The following is a 22015-nucleotide window of genomic DNA, read 5'->3' on the forward strand; positions in this document are numbered from 1 at the left end:
GGAGAAGGGGATAGCGGGGGGTGGTGAGCCATGAGCAGATCCCACACAGGACAACCCAGGACATAGGGATGTTAAAGTGGCACATGACATATGGGCATACCGTCCAATAACAAGAATAGCCGGAGAGAGTAAGCAAAACAGAATGAAGTATTCTGTGTATGAGTCAAGTGAAAGACATCACCTCGGAGAAAGACAAAGCCACCCGGAGGGAGGCGAATGCAGAAAGTTCAACCTGAAAAGGTCCTCTCAGAACGTGGAGGATGGGCGGGCGTTAAGGAATCTGCGGCTAGACTGTCTCTACCAGATACATTGTTACCGAAGGCAAGTAACTCGTCCATCTGATCGAGACATCTAGCCGCAGATTACTTAACTTAGAATAGATATCAAAGCCATACCCACAGAGGAGGCGGGTCTGCGACCGAACCCCACCAAGTTCCCAAGAGAACTCAGCTGTCAGCAAGGTGACGAAACACGGTGGGAACCGCAAGCCAGCGCAGCCACACCAGACCACGAAGCCCTGAAAAAACGAGCAGGAAACAGTGGGAGGCAAAGGCACGACAAACTGTTAAAGAACACTTCAAACATCTTGTATGTAGATGCGGGTTGAGAGAAAGGAAGCAAAGCTAGAACTGTTGGTGCGGAAGTGAGTTCATGGCTTTGCAAGAAGAGGAACGGAGTCTAGGGATTGATGGATCCAATGTGTTGTGTCGACTGTAAGTAAAACCCAGTGATAACAAAAAGGTATGACGGCCAGCGCATACCTGTCCAGCATGCACAGCAGTGGAAAAAAGGCACGGTCAAACCAGCACTAGGCAAAAAATGTGGGACAGTTGTGGCAGGATTTCGACCCATGGCCAGCAAGTGTCGGTAGCACCAGAAACACAAGACACTGCAGCACACAGACGCCCTGTCACAAGACATGTGAGAGGGCGGACGACAACCAGCAGAAGCACCCAAAACAGGACTACAGTAAAATTGATAGTCATGTGGAAGCCAGGAACACACCTAAGCATACCATGTGGGCGCTAGAACAACACAAAGCATAGGAAAAAAAAACACGTAGGGTAGTGGGAGCAGCCCACACGTGAAGGATGCATGAGCAAGCAGGCCATTGGTAAAAAGGGGCGATATGGGAAGCGGAGCACCTGCATAAGAGCTCGTAGAATGAGCAGACTGGGACAAAGACCACGGACACCGCTAAAAGGAACGTTGCCTGCGCAACTCCGATATATGAAGAGCACAGCACAGATATAGGGTAAGAAGAGAAAGTAAAAGGCTGTGTTGTATAATACAAGACTATGGTACGCGAAAAGTACCGACAGTCATGCAGAAGCAGAATTGGACAGGACAAAGTCCGGACCCGTAAGCGAATTCAGCTACCCGCCCGGGAGGAGACGCGGTCCCCCGCTCGACAGATGAGGAGATGGAGCCAAACACGATAGTGGAAACAGCTAGGACCAAGCTAATGGTCCAGAGAGTCAAAGAGCGAGTATCCTGACGAGAGCACTCCCCTTGAGAGTGTGACAGCAGGAACCCAAAGCAGAAGTGTGGAAAACACCTGTGCAGAAAGCAGCAGGAAAGAAGGAAAAAGCTCCTGTTGGGGAAGTGCCCAGAATAGAGGGCGCAAGGCCACATACAGCAGAGACGCACATGGCGAAGACGCCACCCTTATGAACAAGACCAGACATGGCAGAAGTACAAGAAATCATTACCCATCCTGAAGAGGGGAAGGTAGAACCGGTACTGCAGAAGCGGAATAAAGAATGTAAACACCTTATGATCGCGAATTATATTAGTGTGCACTCCCAGTACGTGCAAACACCAAAGAAGCATGCCGCAGAGCCGCTCCGTCCTGGCGCCAAATGATGACAGGGTGTCAGCCGTGGTGGAACTGTGCCGGAAAGGAACAGAACAAACACCCCTAGGGACAGTGGCTGACAAAAGAGGAGCAGCCAACATGGACAAAGAGGAGCAGAGCGATGCTGAAAAATGCCCCGGCGAAGGGCAGGCGAGGCAGAAGCCTCACAGTAAGAAATCTATACCGATGGGTCGAAGGAGTATGGACAACCAGAGACAACAACCTTAATGGAAAATGCAAGAGAACAACGCCAACCTGTGGGTCGAATACAGCAGTAAGAGAGAAGACAGAGTGATCCACAGAAGATCCTCTGGTAGCAATACTCCACAGGAGCGTACCAAGCCTTCTTCGTAGGAAGGCAGCTTCACAACAGCCACTAAATACCCCACATAGGGTAAATCTGAACTCCAACGAGTGGGCCTCCCCTGGAGCCAAGCTCACAGACAGAGGACTTCAAAGAAGGCAGAACCAGCAGACCAGCTGTACAAACCAAGGTAAACCCGGCGGAGCATCCGCCCAGACCATCTGGGTATTACGTCATGAACCCATGGACGAAAACAAAGAAGGCAATGCTGCCTTTCAGGAAAAGCAACATAAAGCCACACAGCATGTGACAAAGACAGGCCACAAGGTATAGAAAGCTGCAAGGGCCAGCAAATCACAGGAGATCAGATATGAGGCGAGAGCCTGCTGAATCCGCATGACAATCAAAAAGGTCCACACCATTGAATGGCAGATTCCATAGAGCCTCCCGAACATTCTCAGGAAAACGACTACTGCGCAGCCAAGCATGGCTGCACAAAGCAACCGACCGGGCCAGTGCTCTACTAATAGAGTCTGTAGCATCCAGGGCCGATCAAATGGAATATTGTGCCAATCAGCGGCCATCAAGAAGAAGAGGCACGTGCAAACACGCAAGGCGTGTTTAAGGCACGGATGCCCGCACTGGCGGAGCCAAAAATAATTGCACCCACATGCCTCCAACTACGTGACTCCCTAGTGGGAGGGAGCAACAGCAGAGCGAAAGAAGGCTGCAAGGCGAAAGCCGCCTGGACAACCAGACCCTGAGCCCTAGGGTGAAAGGACAAGCAAACCGGATAGTCTGGGGCCAGGCGATGCCGGCGAGCAATTGCTTTATCCAAAGGGTCACCAGAGGAGAGCCGTGTCCATGTACCAAGCATGATATCAAACAAGGACCCGCCAAGGGGCAGTAAAGGTTCCACATCCACAGGCTCCATGTGTAGGAGATCCAGTAAAGGATCAGTGGGTAGGGAAACCCCAGGGGGCTGCAAGCAGAGAATATCCGCAGCCCTGCGAATAGCTCTTGCGAAGGCCGCACTAGCCCCCGTTGCAAGCCGGGGAGGGGATGGCTGAAGGCTAACCCGACTGCTAGGAAATAAAGGCGGAGCCTCCTGGGGTTGATCCAAAGGTCAAGGAACACTAGGCACCTGCACCAAGGGGCTGTGGAACGACCCTAGGCTTAGTGAACCCAATGGGGGCACATCCTCCATCAATAGAGGAGCCGCTGGCATTGGTGTTGAAACGACGTCGGCTGGACGTCGAGAACCTCCAGGGGAGAGGCAATCAAGGCGAGGATGGGCGGAGACTTGACCTCCACCGGCAGGGAAGGAGGAGATTGACAGGGCGTCAAACTCTGTGCCGCAGCCGACGTCAGCGCAGGAAGCCGTACGGGGCTATGCGTTGACTGGACGGGCAGGACTGATGACCGAGATGTCCCTCCGGGCCGTGTCCTGTCGACATCGTATCGACTTCGGAGTAGACGCACTTACCCGGTGCCAATGATGAAGCCGCCGGCAAAGTACCGACATGAGTGCCTTCCACCTCTGTGGGACCTGTAGGTGCACCAGGGAGAGGGGGTTGTAGGAGAGTAGGGTCTGCAATCCTATGATCACCCCAGATTTTTGCTTTTTGCTTCACTGGTTTACGACTTCTCTGGCTGTGGGCCTGCTAATCAGACCCACAGCCTTGCTGTTCTCTCACTAAATTGACACGTGTACCTTAGGTGCATTTACCAATTGGTACTGGGCCACCTTATCAGACCCTGTAACTCAGGGCATAGGTGTACCCAGGGCCTACCAGGGGCTGCAGCATGTATTATGCCACCCCTGGCTGGCCATTTAAATCTGATACAACTGGCTGCACGACAGCTGGGGCAAGGTGGTGTAATCACCCCTTGCTTTAGATATAGTATACCTATATCTAACCCTAAAATGGACACACAGATTCCTATCAGTCACTCCTATGGCAGGCCTTGACAATCCTGAAGGCAGAGTGCTTGGAATCGAGTGAGATGGTGCTCTGGCATGAGCTGAGCCCGTGTGCAGCTTGCGGAACCAAGTCCTAATAGCTGTTCCATGATAACGCATACCATATACTCTTAAGTGCATTATAATCCTCGCGGTTATATGCCAACTCTGGTATCGCTTTATCAAAACATGTCGAGTAAGGTGTCATACGAATTGGAATACTAACCCCTCGCCAATTCTGGCGACGGGGTTAGCATTCCACCCTTCTAGAGGGACACGACATGTATGTAACTGTGAACCCCGGTTAAAGTTAACTCAAGCCTCAGCATCACAAAATGGATGCTGCCACCACAGACACAAGTCTGACCTCCTGCTGCTGGGAGTCCTCCCAGCGAGGGAGGCTTGGACAAAGGGTTTCCTGTCGGGGGCGGTGCTAGCACCATCCCAGACAGGGTTTTGTGTATCCTGGGTAGGCAGGGCTTTAGAGGAAGGTGACTGCAAGTGGCACCCCGGTGCTCACTATGCATCTGCCGGCTAGAACCAGTTCCAGGGGCACACCAGCCCCTGAGCTGGGGAAAGTCCGGCATGGGAGAGGGGTGTAACCACCCCCCTTTCCTGGTCCCACCAATGGGCAGGACCTAGTCGCGTGCCAGCCCCTTTTCCTAGTATAAAGATAGAAGCAGGCCCCCTTCCAAATTAGATCATCTTTGAATCCTGAAACTACTTTCTACGAAAGGAACTCAAGACTTCTTCTCAAGATTTCTCCCTTGTGACTAAGGAGTAGTCACCCTGCACCCGCAGGCACCATCTAAGAACACTGCAGTTTGCTGCACGTCCTTCCTCCGGAATCCGACCGACCAGCACGACGAGACCCGGCTTCCCTGGCACCTCTGACCTCTACCTACATCGTCATCTCAGCTGAGATCCGTGGGTGTGACGAGACCTCGAGGGACCGGCCATCTTCAGAACTGCACGACGCTTATCCAGCACGACCGCCGAGGGATCCTCGAGTGAGTGCTTTGGGGTTCGAGAAGCCCTGACCCTGATCAGCTCCAGCACCGAAGTCCAGCCCCCCAGCATCCACCAGATCTGCGTGGGGCCCTTCTGCTCTTTGCTGCTCACCGCGTTGTCCGGCTACTTGCCTGCAGGCTTGTGGCCCTCTTGACGACGCTCCACGACGACAACACCGCTGGTCTGGTTGCTCCAGACTGGCCCTTGCTCCCCTCCAACAGAGGATCACCCCAGACCCTCCTGGTCCACTCCAGACGCCATTTTAAGTCCACCGCGTGGGCTTGCATTTGCCAAGACTTGTTGCCCCAATCCTGGGTCCAGCGACGTCGACAGCAGATACCATCGTGGGACAGCTCGCACCTCCATCCTGGTCACCGACAACGCCTCCTGGTCCGTGAGACTGCAGAGCCCAGCGTCGCCCACTCACCTGGTCGAGGTTACTCCATCCGGTGCCATCCTGGTGCCCATCTAATCACTGGCTAGTGATTCAGAACTTGGTCCCCTCTGCTTACAGGTGTCTTCCAACTTCGATCCAGGCTTGGATCCCTCCGAATCGCTTCACTGGTCGCCTGCCAGCAACTTCTTCTTTCAGGCTCCATAAACCGCAAACAGGAATTCCCGACGTCTTTCTAGACCTATGCATCCGCAGCCCCTGGGCTAGGTAAACTCAGCATTTCGGTGCTCCAGCATAGCTTTGCTATCCAAAGGTCCAGATCCTTTTTCGTTTCAGCTCTACCTAGTCGGATTCGTCCAATATCACTAATTTTACGAGATCTAGCATCCATAGACTTTGTCCCGCATCCCGCGTGAGAGTGCACACTCTGCACCCGATCTCCCTAGGCCTCCTGCTAGTAATCTGAAGGTTCAGTAGTCAAGTCCTAGCGATCCCAAAGCCTATTAGAGTAGTACTTACCTGCTAGTAATTTCGCATTCCACTTTTAGAGTATATGGTTTTTCGTGCATTTGCGTAAATTGTGCGACTGTGTATTTTCATAAGAGCTTTGTATTGTGCTTAGCGCCCTGTCCTCATAAAGAGTCCAGGGCTGTTGTGTTCTAAATAAATATACTTTTATTTTCATAACAACTTGTGTGGTGTCCTTTCACTTGGTGTTCAAGGGGTATATGTGATGGTATAGCAGCTGGCTTAACACGCCCTCTAGAGTCTAGCCTAAAGACTGCTCTTGTCCATGCTACTAGGATAGCTGGTCTACGGTTGACTTACAACCAATCATCAATAAGGGTTGTTTGGACTGATACATAGTGATCACTAGAATAGTGAGCACTGCATATCAGGCCAACTTCTCACAGGGGTCACCCAAAGAAAGATTGGTGAGCCTTTGTATAGGCCTCCATTTGGGACTGTGTCGCTCTGGCACCAGGAAAGGGTGGGTACGGAGGAGATGAATGCAGGGCGCCAGTGCCTGGCAAGGACCGAGAGCAGCGGGCCCCAGCGTCACGTTTTCTTGAGTAAGACCTCAGTGACTTACGCTTCTGCTAACCCGTCTCCGAACGGCGTCCGCGGGAACGGCCCCGGCCCCCAGAGGGAGAAGGCGCAGGACCGGCCATCTGGGCGGCCAGCAGCTTCATACGACGCTCCCAGAGGGACTTAGGTTTCATCCATTGACAGGTGTTGCACTCTTCGGCGTCGTGGTGCACTCCCAGGCACCACATACAAATCGCGTGCGGATTGTGACAGACATTTGCCGGTCTCACATGCCTTAAAGCCTGAAGGCATCGCACACTGTTCAGAAACGCCAAAAACGTTGCAAAAAATGCCTGAAAAAAGGGCAAGGAACGGCTGATTTTCCTGGACCCACGTTGGGATGCGGAAATGAAGAAAACTGACATCAGTGCACTGGGTAGGGGTGGGAGCGGGCATATATGACTCCGCTGACGTCATGTCTGAGGACGACATCAGGGTGGAGCCATGCACAGCCGCCCCGACATTGCTGCTTTTTGTGTGTGGCTGTCTAGAGGAATGTACAAAGCCCAGCTGTCAACCACCCCAGACGTGTATTCAGACAGCCAGAGGCACAGAAGTTTTTTAAGTAAGAAAATGCTAACTTTCCAAAAGTGACACTTTTAGACTTGCAACTTGAAATACAATGTTACCATAAGTTGCAATTTTAAATTGTGAGTCCAGAGACACCAAACTCGAAATATCTATCTTTTCCCAATTGGAAGTTATATTTATAAAATATAATAAAGTAATCCCAAGTTAACCTATGTGAGAGATAGGCCTTGCAGTAGCGAAAAACGAATGTAAAAGTTTTTCACTACATCAGCATGTAAAACTTAAAAGTATATGTTCAACTTTTTAAATACACTGCACCCTGCTCTTTTGGCTGTCCAGGACCTACGTTAGAGAGGATATTTGTATTAACAAGCATTGGCATTGCCATTAGGTCTCGCCTTTGGGACCTTATAAGTGTTTAGCCATGCAGCACATTATCACCCAATGGGCAGATTTCTGTAATGGAACTAGTACTTATGTAAAGTGCTTTGATACCTTCATTTGCGCTACATGTGCTTAGTGTAGTGACCTAAGGGCAGTGGCATGGTGTGGAATGTCGTGGCCAGTTGTGATATGATATACGTTGGTGGGATGAATGTGTGTAGTGTGTTTTGCTGGTGTGTATGTTGGTGGTATATAAGTTTACATCCCCTAAAAAACAATTGTAATGATATTAAATATGTGTGTAGTGTGTAAGGTTATAAAAATTAAATACACTGTTTTGTTAGTTGTGTGTTATTTTTCTATATTTACTGCTCAATAAAATATGAACCTATAAACGGGCTGGAACATTGTGTTCGAGGCATATGAGCTGCAGATTAAACACTATGCATAGATCGCCACCTAGTGTTGGGCCTGGATGTTTGCATCCGGATGTTTGCAGTTTGTTGTTGTCCTGAAAAGTTCTTTGGAAGTCACGAGATAGGTGACTCCTCCTTAGGACCACATTGCGCATGGGCATCGGCTCCATCCCCAGATTGTTTTTTTCCGTCATCGGGCTCGGATGTGTTTCCTGCGCTCCGGTTTGGAATCAAATTTCCTGAGGCGCGCAAATCTCACCCAGTTCGACGGTATTGTCTCGATCGCAATCTAAAACTCGAATCTCTACCAACTTCGAAGTCTTCGATTCCGGTCGTCGAGGAAGTCCTTTGGGCCTACCTAGGCCTCACTTTCTGGCTCATGGAAAGGACGCCAGTCAAGAAGTGTCCTCAATGTGGGTCGAAGTTTCCCCACACCGACCTATATGAGGTGTGCAACCTGTGCCTTTCACCGGAGCACGAGGCCAAAGACTGTTCGGCGTGTGCCTCATTCCGCTCCAAGACGACGATCCGGGACCGACGAGCTCGAAGAACTATGGCTCACTTGTCAGCTCCGATTCCCGACGACATCTTCGATGAAGGCGTCGACGTGCCAGAACACCAGCACGCCGAACAGAGTATCGGATCAACAGATCCCGAAGACTCCGACGTCGAGGAGGTCACTCCAGCTCAAAGGGTCGTAAGTAAGACCGTCGACCCCACCCCTTCCTTGACCGTCTAAAAAAGCTCCGGTCACACCCTCACCTTCGGGCTCGGGTGCACACCGAGACACTGCTTCTAACGCCCCGCCTTCGGGCCTGGCAAAGAAGACAACAAAGTCTTCAGGCGGCTCGGGCTCGAGCCAGCCTACTTCCGGTGCCGACCCAGTAACGACACCGAAGAAAAAGCCATCTTCCTCTTCCACGTCGATCTTTGCTTCGACATCCAAGCACACGGCGCCGAAGACTGGCAGCAGTTCATCGACACCGAAACCGCACTCTGAGCCAAGCAAAAAAGCAGCCAAAGCTCCAGATTCACATGCATCGGAGCTGAAAAAACCCTTGGAACCGTAAAAACAGGTTCCCTCAAAAGACACTTCGAAAGGGCACACTCCTAAGCCAAATGCCGACTCGATGCCTAAAAAACCTACTGAGCAGAAAATTTCAACGCCAAAGGATGTCCCTGGCTCACAAGAACTTTTTACACCGGATCCACAACAAAAGACTCTTGTAAAGGATCCCAAAACAGGAGAATAGACTCTCAGCTCAAAGAAGAGACCACTTGAGGCGCCAGTACCTCCTCCCCCTGCAAAGAAGAGAGATATTGCGACCTCTCCATTAAGGGTCCCTTCTGATCAACCTCCCCATACTGCTCCTATTCATACACCTCCTCCACCACAGCATTCACCTACACCATCTCCTAATCCAGACGATGACGTACACACAGATTCTGATTATGAAGGTGGAGGTGCACATTACCCATCACAGGCTAATAGTCCCCCTCAGTCACCTAATCCATGGGATGATTACAACACCCCTGATGTGACTTATGTCCCACAGGATGATGCCTATTCTTCCAGACCTTCCCCACTAGAGGACACCATAGGTTGTAACCTGCTAGTCCAGAGGGCTGCACAATATCATGGGGTGGACTTACACACTGATGCAGTGGAGGAAGACTTCCTCTTAGACACCTTTGACAACACACAAAGTTCTACAACCATCTTACCAATGCTTAAGGGCGTCATCAAGCACGCAACAGAAATTTTTAAAGAACCAGTTAGAGCTAGGGTCCTCAATCCCCGCATTGAGAAGAAATATAAAGCTGCCCCTTCAGACCCAGCTTATATTAAAGGTCTGGCACAATTAGATTCTTTAGTGATATCCAATGCACGTAAACGTGCTAATTCTCAAACAACAAGGGAAGCCGCACCACCAGACAAAGGATCTAAACTCCTTGACGCCTCTGGCAAAAGAACTGCGGCACAAGCAGCTAACATCTGGCGCATTGCCAACACCCAAGCCTTGTTGACCAGATACGACAGGGCACATTATGACGAACTAGAGTCCCTAATGCATCACCTACCAGACAAATACAAGAACAGGGCTAATGAACTTATACAGGAAGGTAAAAATATCACGAATACTTCCATCTGTTGTGCCCTAGATGCTGCAGATACTGCCTCAAGGGCAATCAACACCAGCACCTTACTACGTAGACATGCCTGGCTACGTATTTCAGATTTTAAACCTGAGGTGCAAAACTCCATACTTAATCAGGCATTTGATGAAACATACCTATTTGGCCCAAATGTTGATGTGTTTTTGGAAAAAATTAATTAAGACACTGTTACTGCAAAATCTATGGGAGCCTTGCAGCAGCAAGCTCCCAGACGTTCTTTCGTTGCTCATGGTACAGAGGCTACTCCTCATAAAGTCCATCCTCTTCTTACAAAACCCCTGGCCAATCCACATTCACCAAGGGCTACCAGAGAGGGGGGTTACAGGGGTAACAACAACAAAGGCAGAGGCAAGAACAACACCTCCCGCTCTGACCCCACCCCCACCCAATGACTTTCCTCCCCTTCCCCCCCAACATTCCACTCCTGTGGGGGGAAGACTCCAACAGTTCCTGCCTGCATGGATCAACATCACATCAGACAGGTGGGTGCAGCAAATTATTCAATCAGGTTACTGTCTAGAATTAACATCTACCACCAAAACAGCGTCCAATGTCACAAGAACATCTGTCACTGTTAAAGCAAGAAGTAGTATCTCTGCTAGAAAATGGTGCAATAGAACTAGCTCCTCTGCACCAGCAAAACAAGGGGGTTTACTTTCTGTATTTTCTAATCCCAAAGAAGGACGGCTCTCTAAGGCCTATTTTAGACCTCAGACCGCTAAACATATACATACAGTCAGACCATTATCACATGGTCACACTCCAGCAAGTCCTTCCTCTCTTGTCACAAAACGACTTCCTGGCTACTCTAGACCTCAAGGACGCATACTTCCACATTCCCATTCACAAAGCTCACAGGAAGTATCTCAGGTTTATAATAGACGGGCAGCACTACCAGTTCAAAGTACTCCCATTCGGAGTCACAACAGCACCAAGGGTGTTCACCAAGTGCTTGGCAGTGGTGGCAGCGCATCTACGAAGACAGCACATCCATGTCTTCCCGTACCTCGACGACTGGCTCATAAAAGCCAGTTCACACAATCGATGCGCAAAACACACTCATGCCACTATCCAGCTAGCCCAGGACTTGGGGTTCACAATAAACCACACCAAGTCTCATCTACAGCCATTGAAGGTACAACAGTACCTAGGTGCCACAACAGCGCTAGCTTATCCCACCCCAGCAAGGATAGCCAGCATGCAAACTCTCCTAACAAAGTTTCAGCCACAACACTCCCTCCCAGCACGAGTGTTCATGCAACTCATAGGGATGATGGCCTCTTGCATCTTCATAGTACCCCATGCAAGACTTCAAATGCGTCCACTGCAAGAGTGCCTATCACGTCAATGGAACCAGGCTCAAGGTCACTTAACAGACCTAGTGTTGGTAGACGGTCAAACTCATCGCTCTCTGCAGTGGTGGAACACCAAAAACCTTTCCAAGGGACGACCGTTCCTAGAGCCAGTTCCTCAGATAATCTTTACTGCGGACGCATGGCTCTCTATCTGGGGAGCCCACCTACTGCAACACACCATGCATGGCAGGTGGACATCGCAACAAAAATTACTCCACATCAATCATCTGAAGTTACTAGCAGTATTCCTGGCACTAATAGCTTTCCAGAAGCAAGTAGCAAAAAAAGCTGTGTTAGTCCACACAGACAACATGACAGCTATGTACTACATACAGAAGCAAGGAGGCACGCACTCCCTGCAACTACCTCAACTAGCACAGGAAATATGGAGGTGGGCCATACCTTAGAACATATTCCTTCTAGCCCAACATGTCCCAGGAGTACAAAATACTATTGCGGATCTGTTAAGTCATCAAACACAACAGACCCACGAGTAGGAACTTCATATGCAAGTTCTTCAGCCATTCTTTCACATGTGGGGACAACCTCAGATAGACTTATTTGCCACTCACGAAAACGCAAAATGCCCAAGCTTCGCCACCAGATATCCACACCCACTGTCCAAAGGCAATGCGATATGGATGAATTGGTCAAACAGATTTGCGTACGCTTTTCCACCTCTACCACTCATGCCACTAGTAGTACGCAAACTACAGCAGCATTCTCTGACCCTCATCCTAGTTGCTCCAACGTGGGCCAGACAGCCGTGGTACACCACCCTGCTACAACTGTCTGTAGCACCGCACCAAAAATTACACTTGTCGCCACACCTCTTAACACATAACCGTGGAGAGATCAGACACCCGGACCCAGCTCAGCTCAACCTAGTGATCTGGCTCCTGAAGTCCTAGAATTTGGATATCTGAACCTTCCTCCAGACTGCATGAATGCCATTAAAGAAGCTAGACGTCCTACCACTAGGGCATGTTATGCAGCCAAGTGGAAACAATTTGCAATATATTGTCATAACAACAATATTAATCCCTTGAATGTGGCCATTCAACACATTATAGGTTACTTACTGCATCTCCAAAGATGTAACTTAGCCTAAATGTCTATTAGACTACATCTTGCTGCAATAGCAGCATATCTGCAAAACAGACATCTATCTCTGTTCAGAGTGCCTGCCATTAAAGCCTTTATGGAAGGCCTTAAGAGAATAATTCCTCCCAGAGTACCACCTTCACCTGTATGGAATTTAAACGTCGTTCTCACACGGCTAATGGGGCCTCCCTTTGGAACCCTACACAAATATGAATTACAATTTTTAAACTGGAAGGTTGCGTTCTTAGTAAATGTGACGGGGGCACGTGTGTCGGAACCTCAGGCTAATGCAGAAGGGTGGTCAGTCACACCTTTTTTACCGTGCCCCTTGTCCCCACAGAGTACTCCCTCGTCATGGAATGAAGAAGACGAGTCAGGCTGGATACCGCAAGTAAATGCGGAAGGTCCCTTTAAGACCTTGGACTTCGGAGACGAGACTCCACCCACTGACAGCGTAATGACGTCAAAAGCCGGAAGACCAGAAACCTCAGCGGACGGCGTTTCCCTAGGACTGGACATGCAAGTGGAAGACGACGGGAGCTGCCAGGATCCTGAACGGAAGGAGAACGACACGCCTGGAGGCCAACGTTTCCACGCTGCGCCCCGCCACGTTCCCACGGGAGGAGCGTGGCTTCAAGAGGTACGGGGACGGGTAGCGGGTTGGGTCGGGCAGAGGAAACAAACGTGGTTGTGCCGGCCTGTAGATAAATCCTGATCCCTCTGCCTACTCACGAGCACTTCCTTCACCTTTATCGGTATACTAGATATTTGCACCAGCTCACTACGGTTTTTCCCTCACTCCCGGTCCCTTGAAGTAGCGTTATATTGCATTGCCCTGATTCCCGTTTCCTTTTCTTTTCCGGTACGGGAGCGGAGTTAAGAAGACGACGTCCGTCTCAGAGCACAGCCGCCTCCCCCGATCTGGACGTACTGAAGCTGAAGAAAGACGTATTTCTGTAGCTGCTTTCCAAGACCTGTGTTCATGAAAAAAACTTACATCCCAATAAAGCCTTCCTAAAAACCGTTGCTGAAGTTACCTGGGTTCCTCTTTTCCCCTACTCCTACCTTAGAACCGTCAGTAGCCACTACAGGTCCCCACATTCCGCCCCACACGGGACAGCAACTATTACTTCTCTGCGCAGAGTTAGTGAACTACAAGCACTAACCATTCAAGAACCCTTTTTGCAAATGCATCAAAATAAGGTTGTCCTGCGTACCAATAAAAAAATTCCTGCCTAAAGTCATTTCTCCATTCCATCTCAATCAATCTGTGGAACTGCCCGTTTTCTTCTCGCAACCACAGTCAGTAGCAGAAAGAGCTCTTCACACTTTAGATGTCAAAAAAGCATTGCTATACTACATAGAAAGAACACAACCCTTTCATAAGAGAAAACAACATTTTGTGTCTTTCTCACCACCACACAAGGGCAATTCCATTTCAAAATCTGGAATAGCTAGATGGATTGTCAAATGCATACAGATTTGTTACCACAAAGCTAAACGTACGCTATCTGTTCCTCCTAAAGCTCACTCTACCAGAAAGATAGGGGCTTCAATGACATTTTTAGGGAACATTCCCCTAGATGAAATCTGCAGAGTGGCCACATGGGCTACACCGCACATATTCGCAAAACACTATTGTGTAGATGTGCAAACAAAACAACAAGCTAATGTGGGCCAGGCTGTTCTCAAAACATTATTCCAAACTACTGCAACAGATAGGGGTGGTCGCCGCTAAGAGTGGGTACTGCTATATAATCTATGCATAGTGTACAATCTGCAGCTCATATGCCTCAAAAGGAAAATGCTGCTTACCAGTATGCATCTGTTCTTGGCATGTAGGTTGGGGGCGTGAGTAAAGACAACATGGACAACGGGTGAGGGGTGTATGTAAAGATCAAACTGACAATTCTCGTATGGAAAACAAGCAGAAGAGGAGGCACGCCTGTGAGACTGGATGCGAGGAATGCAGCTGCAGCGTCCAGCAAGTGGTGCGTGCGCGCTCGTGTGAAATCTAACACATAACAGATGGCACACTGCGCTCCACTGCTCGTAACCCCAGCCGTAGGCGGATACATTTCCTGGAAAAGGTGGGACATGCACCTGCCTTTGCCCAATTGCATGCTGTCTTTTTACAAAGACGCACGCAAAGCCCAATAAATAAAAAAAGTCCAGAGTGATTCCAAGAGGTAGTTTTCCTAGGGCAGCGCATGCGCGCTGCGCTAGGCTCGGCCTAATAAGGAAGGTTTGGGCCCGGCAAGATGGTTAATTTGCTAGGTCCACATGGCAGTTTAAAACTGCACACACAGGCTCTGCAATGGCAGGCCTGAGACATGTTTAAAGGGGCTACTTGAATGGGTGGCACCGTCAATGCTAGAGGCCCCCTAATAACGCACGTTACTTACCTTCGGTAACAATATATCTGTAAGAAACATAGGTTAGTTATAGATTCCTTACCGTAGAATATTCCCCAGGCGTCAGAATGCATCCGGAAAGTTTTTCATTAGCAGTACCCCTGCGCGTCGGTAAGTGGCGGCGGTCGACTCCACGTCCGTTGGCGTCGTCGCTGAGATAAAGTCGCCGAAGTTACTTAGATGCCGCTCTCGCACTCCGACGTCGGATCTGTACACTACTTTCTGCACCAGTAACGTAATGCCATGCAAGACACTGACCACTGGTGCACAAAACTAGGGCCCTGAAAGGATGTCCTCAACCCTAGAAATCAGTTCGCAGAACTGGGAGGATGGGTGGGGCGTTAAGGAATCTATAACTAACCTATGTTTCTTACAGATATATTGTTAGCGAAGGTAAGTAACTTGTTAATCTGAAAGAATAATGGCCGATGGACGAAGGGAAGTCGAAGAGCGACGATGCTTCTTCGACTTCTTGTGCTTCGACTTACCTGACCCCGAGTGTGAAGACTTCGACGAGGAGTGATGATGGCTCCGTGATCGGTCCCGTGACACCCCACGCATCCGGGACCTCGAACGACGCAGAGCCGACTGCCGGGCCTCGAGGAGTTTTCGGGACCGCTCCCGCAAAGACTTCGGCCATAGTCTGGCAGTCTTAGCACGACTTGGGGTCTCGGTCGCGCTCCAGGCAGTAGAGGCAAAAGCGGTCTGGATCCGTATTCGACATCAGTCGAGAACAGGAACCGCAAGCCTTGAAACCGGGCATTCCTCGTGCACAGGAGTCGATGTAAGACTCAAAAAGAAGTCGACAAAAAGTACTTGGGGTACCGCTCTCACCAGATCTGCACTTGCTGGCGCGGAGAACTGATGTCAGCGAGGGCAGCGTCTAAATAACTTCCGCAATGTAATCCCGGCGACCTCGATGCCGGACAGGGAGATGGCCAACGCCACCTACCGACGCACCGGGGTACTGCTGATGAAAACTTTCCGGGTCCAGTCTGACACCTGGGGAATACTCGAAGGTAAGTAATCTATAACTAAGGGCTAGATGTAGGTAATCTAAAATTACTGATTCGAAAATACCGAATTTTACCGATTCAGTATTTTCGAATCGGTAATTGCCATGTAGATAAAAAAAAATCGGTAACATTTACCGAATCGTTAAGATTCGATAATTACCGAATCGGTATTTACTGATTCAGTAATTGCCATTCATTCCTATGGGCCTGGAGGCCCATAGGAATAAATGTCAATTACCGAATCGGTAAATACCGATTCAGTAAAATAGGGAAAGAGGCAAGGGTGGCAGGCTGTCACTTTGACACCCTGTTGCACCCCTGATGAGTGCTGGTGTGCACATGTAGCTTACATTCATGCCATAAGGGCATGTGTGTCTGCCACATGGCACTGGTGAAAATACACACATTTGCATTTACAGAGGTATTCGTTATTTACCACCAGCTAATAGTTGGTGGTAAATAACGAATCCTGTAAGCACAGAAGCACTCTTCAAAGTGCTTCCTACATTTCATTTACCGAATCGTTAAATGATGATTCGGTAAATACCAAATCGGTAAATACTGATTCGGTAAATTTGCCCCCTACATAGGAAAAGTCTATTACCGGTCGGTAACGGACGATTTCGGCCGTTACCGACCGGTAATGGCCTTCCTACATCTGGGCCCAAATGTTTCTTTCAGATATTTAATTTACAGGTCCTGGGCACACTTTACAAGGGACTTTAATTATGGGAATAGTGGATGTACCAATGTTACCAAGATTTAGGGAAAGAGAGCATGCACGTTAGCACCGGTTAGGAGTAAACTGCCCAGAATATGAAGGCCAGCAAAAACATGAAGTCAGCAAAATAGGAGGTCAGAAGGCAAAAAATAAGTCAGTGGAATCCACGCCACAGATGCCAGATCTAACAGGAACCTCAAAGAAAGGCAAACGAGGTTCTGCCGCATGTGATACAGTGTGTAGAACCTCTGTAAAGATACTCACCTATGTTTCAGTAGATGGAAGCTGTATATCCAACACCGCTGCCATCTTCTTAATGACAAGATGTCACGAGAAGGTAGGAAATCCAGCTGCGAGTATGGCTCCCATTCGGGTGTCGTGTCCAGGCTATTAACATCTTTAAGACCAGCAAAGTCTGAGTTTAACATTACCAAATGCTTACCCGTGTTGTCTGTGTCAGGGTAGAAGTCCTCATTGGGTTGGGGCTCCAAAAAAGTATCCCTCTTCCTCTGTGATGCACTGAGCTATAATTCGAGAATGGCGTGGTGGAAAATCCATTTAAGGCAATGAATCTGGCATTAAGGGGTGAGGTGCTGGAGAAACTGGTGGTGTGGACTGTGGAGTCGAGGGCAGAGCCAGAGAGGAGTGGATCCAGCGCCAAAGTTGAAGAGCCTAGCTGGATCGTGAGAGGAGGTGGCATTGGGTGTGGTGCAGAGCCTGTAACAGGATCAGAATCATGGTCAGGTTGGAATCAAAGTGACAAGTGGCAACTGGAAGAATAGAATGAAAGCCCTAGAGTATAGCATCTGAATAGCTCCAAAGACGTATCCTACTGGACCCATGGGACTGGCTGGGGATGCAGGGGGTGGGGACATGATGCATCAGAAAATGTCGGACATTGCATTCTAGAAGAGAGATGAATCCGTTCCACGGTCAGGAAACTCTGGGTAAGGCTGACTGGGCAGGGGATAGGAGATGGGTACAAAGGAGCCACAGGCGCCCAATTTTCCCTGGTTCTTTTGCCTGTTGTGGCTCCAAAGAGGATGTGTATGGGGGGCCTTTAAGGGATTTGCTCTTAGTAGACTGACGCCGAGTTGTGACGTCTCTTCTGGTCTTTGTGTTTTTATGACTTCAACAAAGGTATGACTCCAGTTTTCTTGATGTTGGTCTGGACCTCCTCTTCAGTCACTGTTGATCCCGTGCCCAGGCCATGACCATCTTGCCCTCCCATTGTTGGACGGTTTTGGGGTGCATATGCAGGCAGGAATCGCAGGCATGGACACTGCGTTAAGACCATAGGCAGATATCAGACAAATCTGATGGACATTTGCCCATCACAGTCCCTTTAAGGTTTAAACCCTGGAAGGTTGAGGAACCCATAATGGAACTACACTCTAATGGTTTATGAAAAAGGGCGACAAAAGCCAATTAATCTCCTAAAGAGAAAAGAGCTCTGGATACGCGTCAAAGCCATGGAAAGAAGTGAACAGATGTCAGTGCATCAACTGATGTGTTTTATGGAGCCAGAAACGTCTTGAGGGCACCCGTATGGGCAAGTGGATGTGGGGCTGGCACCCCCAATCAGCGTCGAGAGCTATTGAAAAGTTTCTGAATTCAATCTGATACATGTGATATTTAAAAGGTGAGGAACCTGCAGGTAGTAGTATCCATCAGAAATTCAGAACCTATAGCATCTCCTATTAACTGTATGGCTGGACAGGATAGCTTAGTTTATTATCAAAAAGCACAAGGAGATTGGACTGGGTGCGCTGTAGATTTTTTTGGAGGTTTATCTAGTTAGGGATGAGGACGTTGAAAGCATAAAAATAACTTTATTCAAGACCAAAAAAAACTGAAGGAGCAATAGAGGTACCCAGCTGGAAACGGACGTTTGTTGGAATTCAGATGGTTTTTCTGAATGCAAAGTTCTTCACATCTATTCCAGAGGGAAAAAAAAAGATCGGAAGCTGGGAGTTACATTGAAGAAGGGAGGGAAAGCAGGTCTTCAATGCTCATGATGTATTATTCTCTGGAATAGTTAGCAGGCATATTGATTTGCTCAAGGTGGAATGCACATGTGCAGAAATTATCTGCTTTTCATTCAGATAAGTGTTGTTACTGGTAAAATGTAATTCAAACAACACATAAAAAGGTCTTTTAAAGGGGGAGTGGTAGAGTTGGGCAAGCTTGGAATTGGGACTAACAGGTAAAGCTAATCCTCAAGCGATGTGAATTATCAAGAAAATATTGTTCAGGGTTTTATACACCCACATAAAAGAAATGTTTTTGTTCTGTAAAGTAGATGCCTCTAATCCAATCACAAGTAACTATTTTCAACGACTACAAATTAGATCCTCCCTATAATTTGTAGTTATTCAGGATCCACAACTATTGTGGGTCATTGGGGTTGTTTGGTAACCACCCTCTTCCTTACCTTTTGATGCACCCTAATTATTTGGAGTTTCACACACAATATTAGCCCAATACTCGGTTGAGCGCCCTTACTATACCTGGTTACCAAAAACCTAAAATTGATAACTATTTTCAACGGCTTGAGGGAAAAAAGTAGCTAAAAACAAATCATATTTCAATACTGGTGGAGCAGGATTTCAACAAGTTGATGTTCTTGTTAGCTGAGACTGCAATGAGATCCTTATTTTAAAGATGGATGTCATTTCGAAGAGCAAACCTATGCTGGAAAAGTCACCTCATCTCCGATCTGTCCAATCTTGCTACCCCATTTCTCTACTCGCCCCCCAGTGAGACTAAAAATGTTAAAGAACTTCAAATCACTTTCAATGCTAGGAAAAAAGTTAAAGTCAATGAAATTGCAAGTTACATTGGGGAAAACCAGAAGAATTTTTGGCATTCTCTTCTGTGCATAGTTTTCCAAATGCATGCCGGTACATATTCAAGAACAGTGTTAAGAATTAACCTTATTATCATCTGAAAACGAAGAAAGCGATTCATTTAGTCGAACGCTCTCAAACTCCTGATTGGTAGCATAGACTCGAAACACCTTAAACTGCGAAGAAGATACTCCAACAAAATGTTCCATTTGTTGTTTGAAGGCTGCCAGGGTAATTCTTTTGTCAACATGTACGATCAATGCTGAAACACAAATAAAAACAAATAATAGTGTGGGTATATCTTTCACATCACTATCTAAATAAATGTATCAAAAACCAACACAGCAACAGATGCTGGGCCTTTTGTTTACTATGATATATTTGCTCTAGGTTCTCAACTACTTAGCACCTACCTACCACCTAAAATTGTAGAAAGTAGAATTTAGAGGTTGGTTCTCATAAGGCTAACAGTAAACATTTGGGGAGAAATCAGTACAGGGAAAAAGTTGCTAGCCAGACTAAAATTGTGTCAAACAGGATACTCTCTGGATCTAAGCAGGCAAACTGAATACTATGGTCACTACAAGAAATTGCAACCAATGTATTAATCTAGTAACAAAGTTAACCATGCACAATGCAATACAGCATGATTCTCGGTTTGCAAAGCATACAGGTCCAGGGATTCCTAAGTTTAGCCACGTTGGCCCAGGAACTGAAAACACTGGGAAGGTTTGGATAGGATCTCTCCAAGAAAACATTACACACAATGACATCACACTCTGAACATATCTGAAAATGGAGCTTTAATTAACTGACAGAGGTTAACACAGATTAAGTAAGTTGACTGTGGAATACTCATTGTTAAATGTTTTTTCTGCACAAGTCTGAAACATATTCACTATGGCTACCAAGCGTCACTGTTGGACCCGGCCCTTTGGCAGGTTCACCCCGAGACCTTTTGCTTTTTCCTAGCCTGTTTCTGGAACCTGGTGGTGGTGATTTTAGGCCTCTGCGCACTTATTCACTGTGGTACAGTGTAAAGTGCTTGAGCTCTCTGTGTATGTGTGGCTCCAGCATTTGACTATGGGTAGTCCCAGAGCCTGTGTGGCTCCAACGTTCTGCGCAGTGTTCAGTGACAGAGCCTGTGTGGCTCCAGCAGTGGGCGCAGTGTGCGCCTAAGGGTCAGTGAGGGCCCTGTCGCAGTTTTTGATGATTCCCAGCTGCCCAGCAATTAGTGGGCAGCTGCACCGTTTAGGTCTTGGGATGTTCCCAGGTGCCCAGCAAGTAGTGGGCACCAGCGACGTTTAGGTTTTGCGCCAGTGGCGCACCCCTGACTGGCGCTGCATGGCAGCGCGCCCTGACATTCTGGACACAGGGCTCTTTAGTCCCTTTATTGGATGGGGGCTGGTATGTGATTTTATTTAGGTGCAATGTTTTTATCTATGTGATGGTATTTGCCTAATGTGATTTTTGCGCTATTGTATTGTTCTGGCCCCTCTGAATGTTTTTTGGCATCATGTGTCTTCCTTTTCCCTGCGCTGCACCTCTGAATGTATTTTATTGCATCATGTGCTTTGTTCTGAACACCGCTGAATGTGTAGGTTTATGCATCAGGTGTTTCCCTTGTCTTACACCTCTGAATTTTTTTAGGCATCATGTGTTTTTCCTTTACTACTCCTCTGAATGTGTTTCATGCATCATGGGTAATGTGTTCTTGTGTATACCCCTAAATGTATTTTATTCTTAGGTGGTTGTTCTTCTAATACAGGTGGTCCTAGTGAGGTCCTGGTTCCCTGCGTGACATTTTCCTAAGGTGTTTAGGGTTGCGTAGGTGGTACTTACCTGTTCCCAGTAGTTACTGGATGTGATTTATAACTGTTATTTTGTGCTATACTTATTCTAAGTTCTAGAAGTGCTATTTCTAAAAGTGTTGATTCTGACAGTGGCCCATGTGGCCCTGTCCTATAAATAATCCCTTGTGAATATTGCCCATGCAAGTTGGCACCATGTATTTCATGTGATACTATCTGATGTGTTTTTACAATACAAAAGTTATTTTATAATAACCTTCTGTGGAGTTCCTTTTGCGGTGTGCCTAGGATGTTGTTGCTGTTGTGTGCTGGCGCAAATGCTTTACACATTGCCTCCGAGTTTAGCCTTACTGCTCGTGCCAAGCTACCAAGGGGGTGAGCAGGGGTTATCTTGACGTGTGACTCCCTTGCCCTGACTAGAATGGTGGTTTCTGCCTGGCTTTGGCGTCAGCCCTAGCCTACCAGAAATAGCCAGTTCTAACAGTCACTTTTTGAATAAATTCATATATTTACCAATACTTTCAATGTATTTTGACCAAACACAGTAATTTAGTTTGTTAATTGATGTAAATGTTTAAATATTCTTAAAATAGCAAATATGTTCAAAGTGATATTTG

At 47.9% G+C, this 22015-nt stretch overlaps 1 protein-coding gene across 4 annotated transcripts in view; it reads right to left on the minus strand.

Annotated features, from left to right (window-relative positions):
- Positions 1-22015, minus strand: part of USP47 (ubiquitin specific peptidase 47) — a 1494847-nt gene that overhangs the window by 376500 nt on the left and 1096332 nt on the right. For all 4 annotated transcript variants that reach the window (XM_086955947.1, XM_086955945.1, XM_086955948.1 and 1 more), the window contains one exon: positions 19674-19849. In XM_086955947.1, the coding sequence (XP_086812073.1) occupies positions 19674-19849 (176 nt within the window). The remainder of the gene's footprint in view (positions 1-19673; positions 19850-22015) is intronic.

This window comes from Lissotriton vulgaris, chromosome 2_1 (genome assembly GCF_964263255.1).
Source record: "Lissotriton vulgaris chromosome 2_1, aLisVul1.2, whole genome shotgun sequence".
Taxonomy (NCBI): Eukaryota; Metazoa; Chordata; class Amphibia; order Caudata; family Salamandridae; genus Lissotriton; species Lissotriton vulgaris.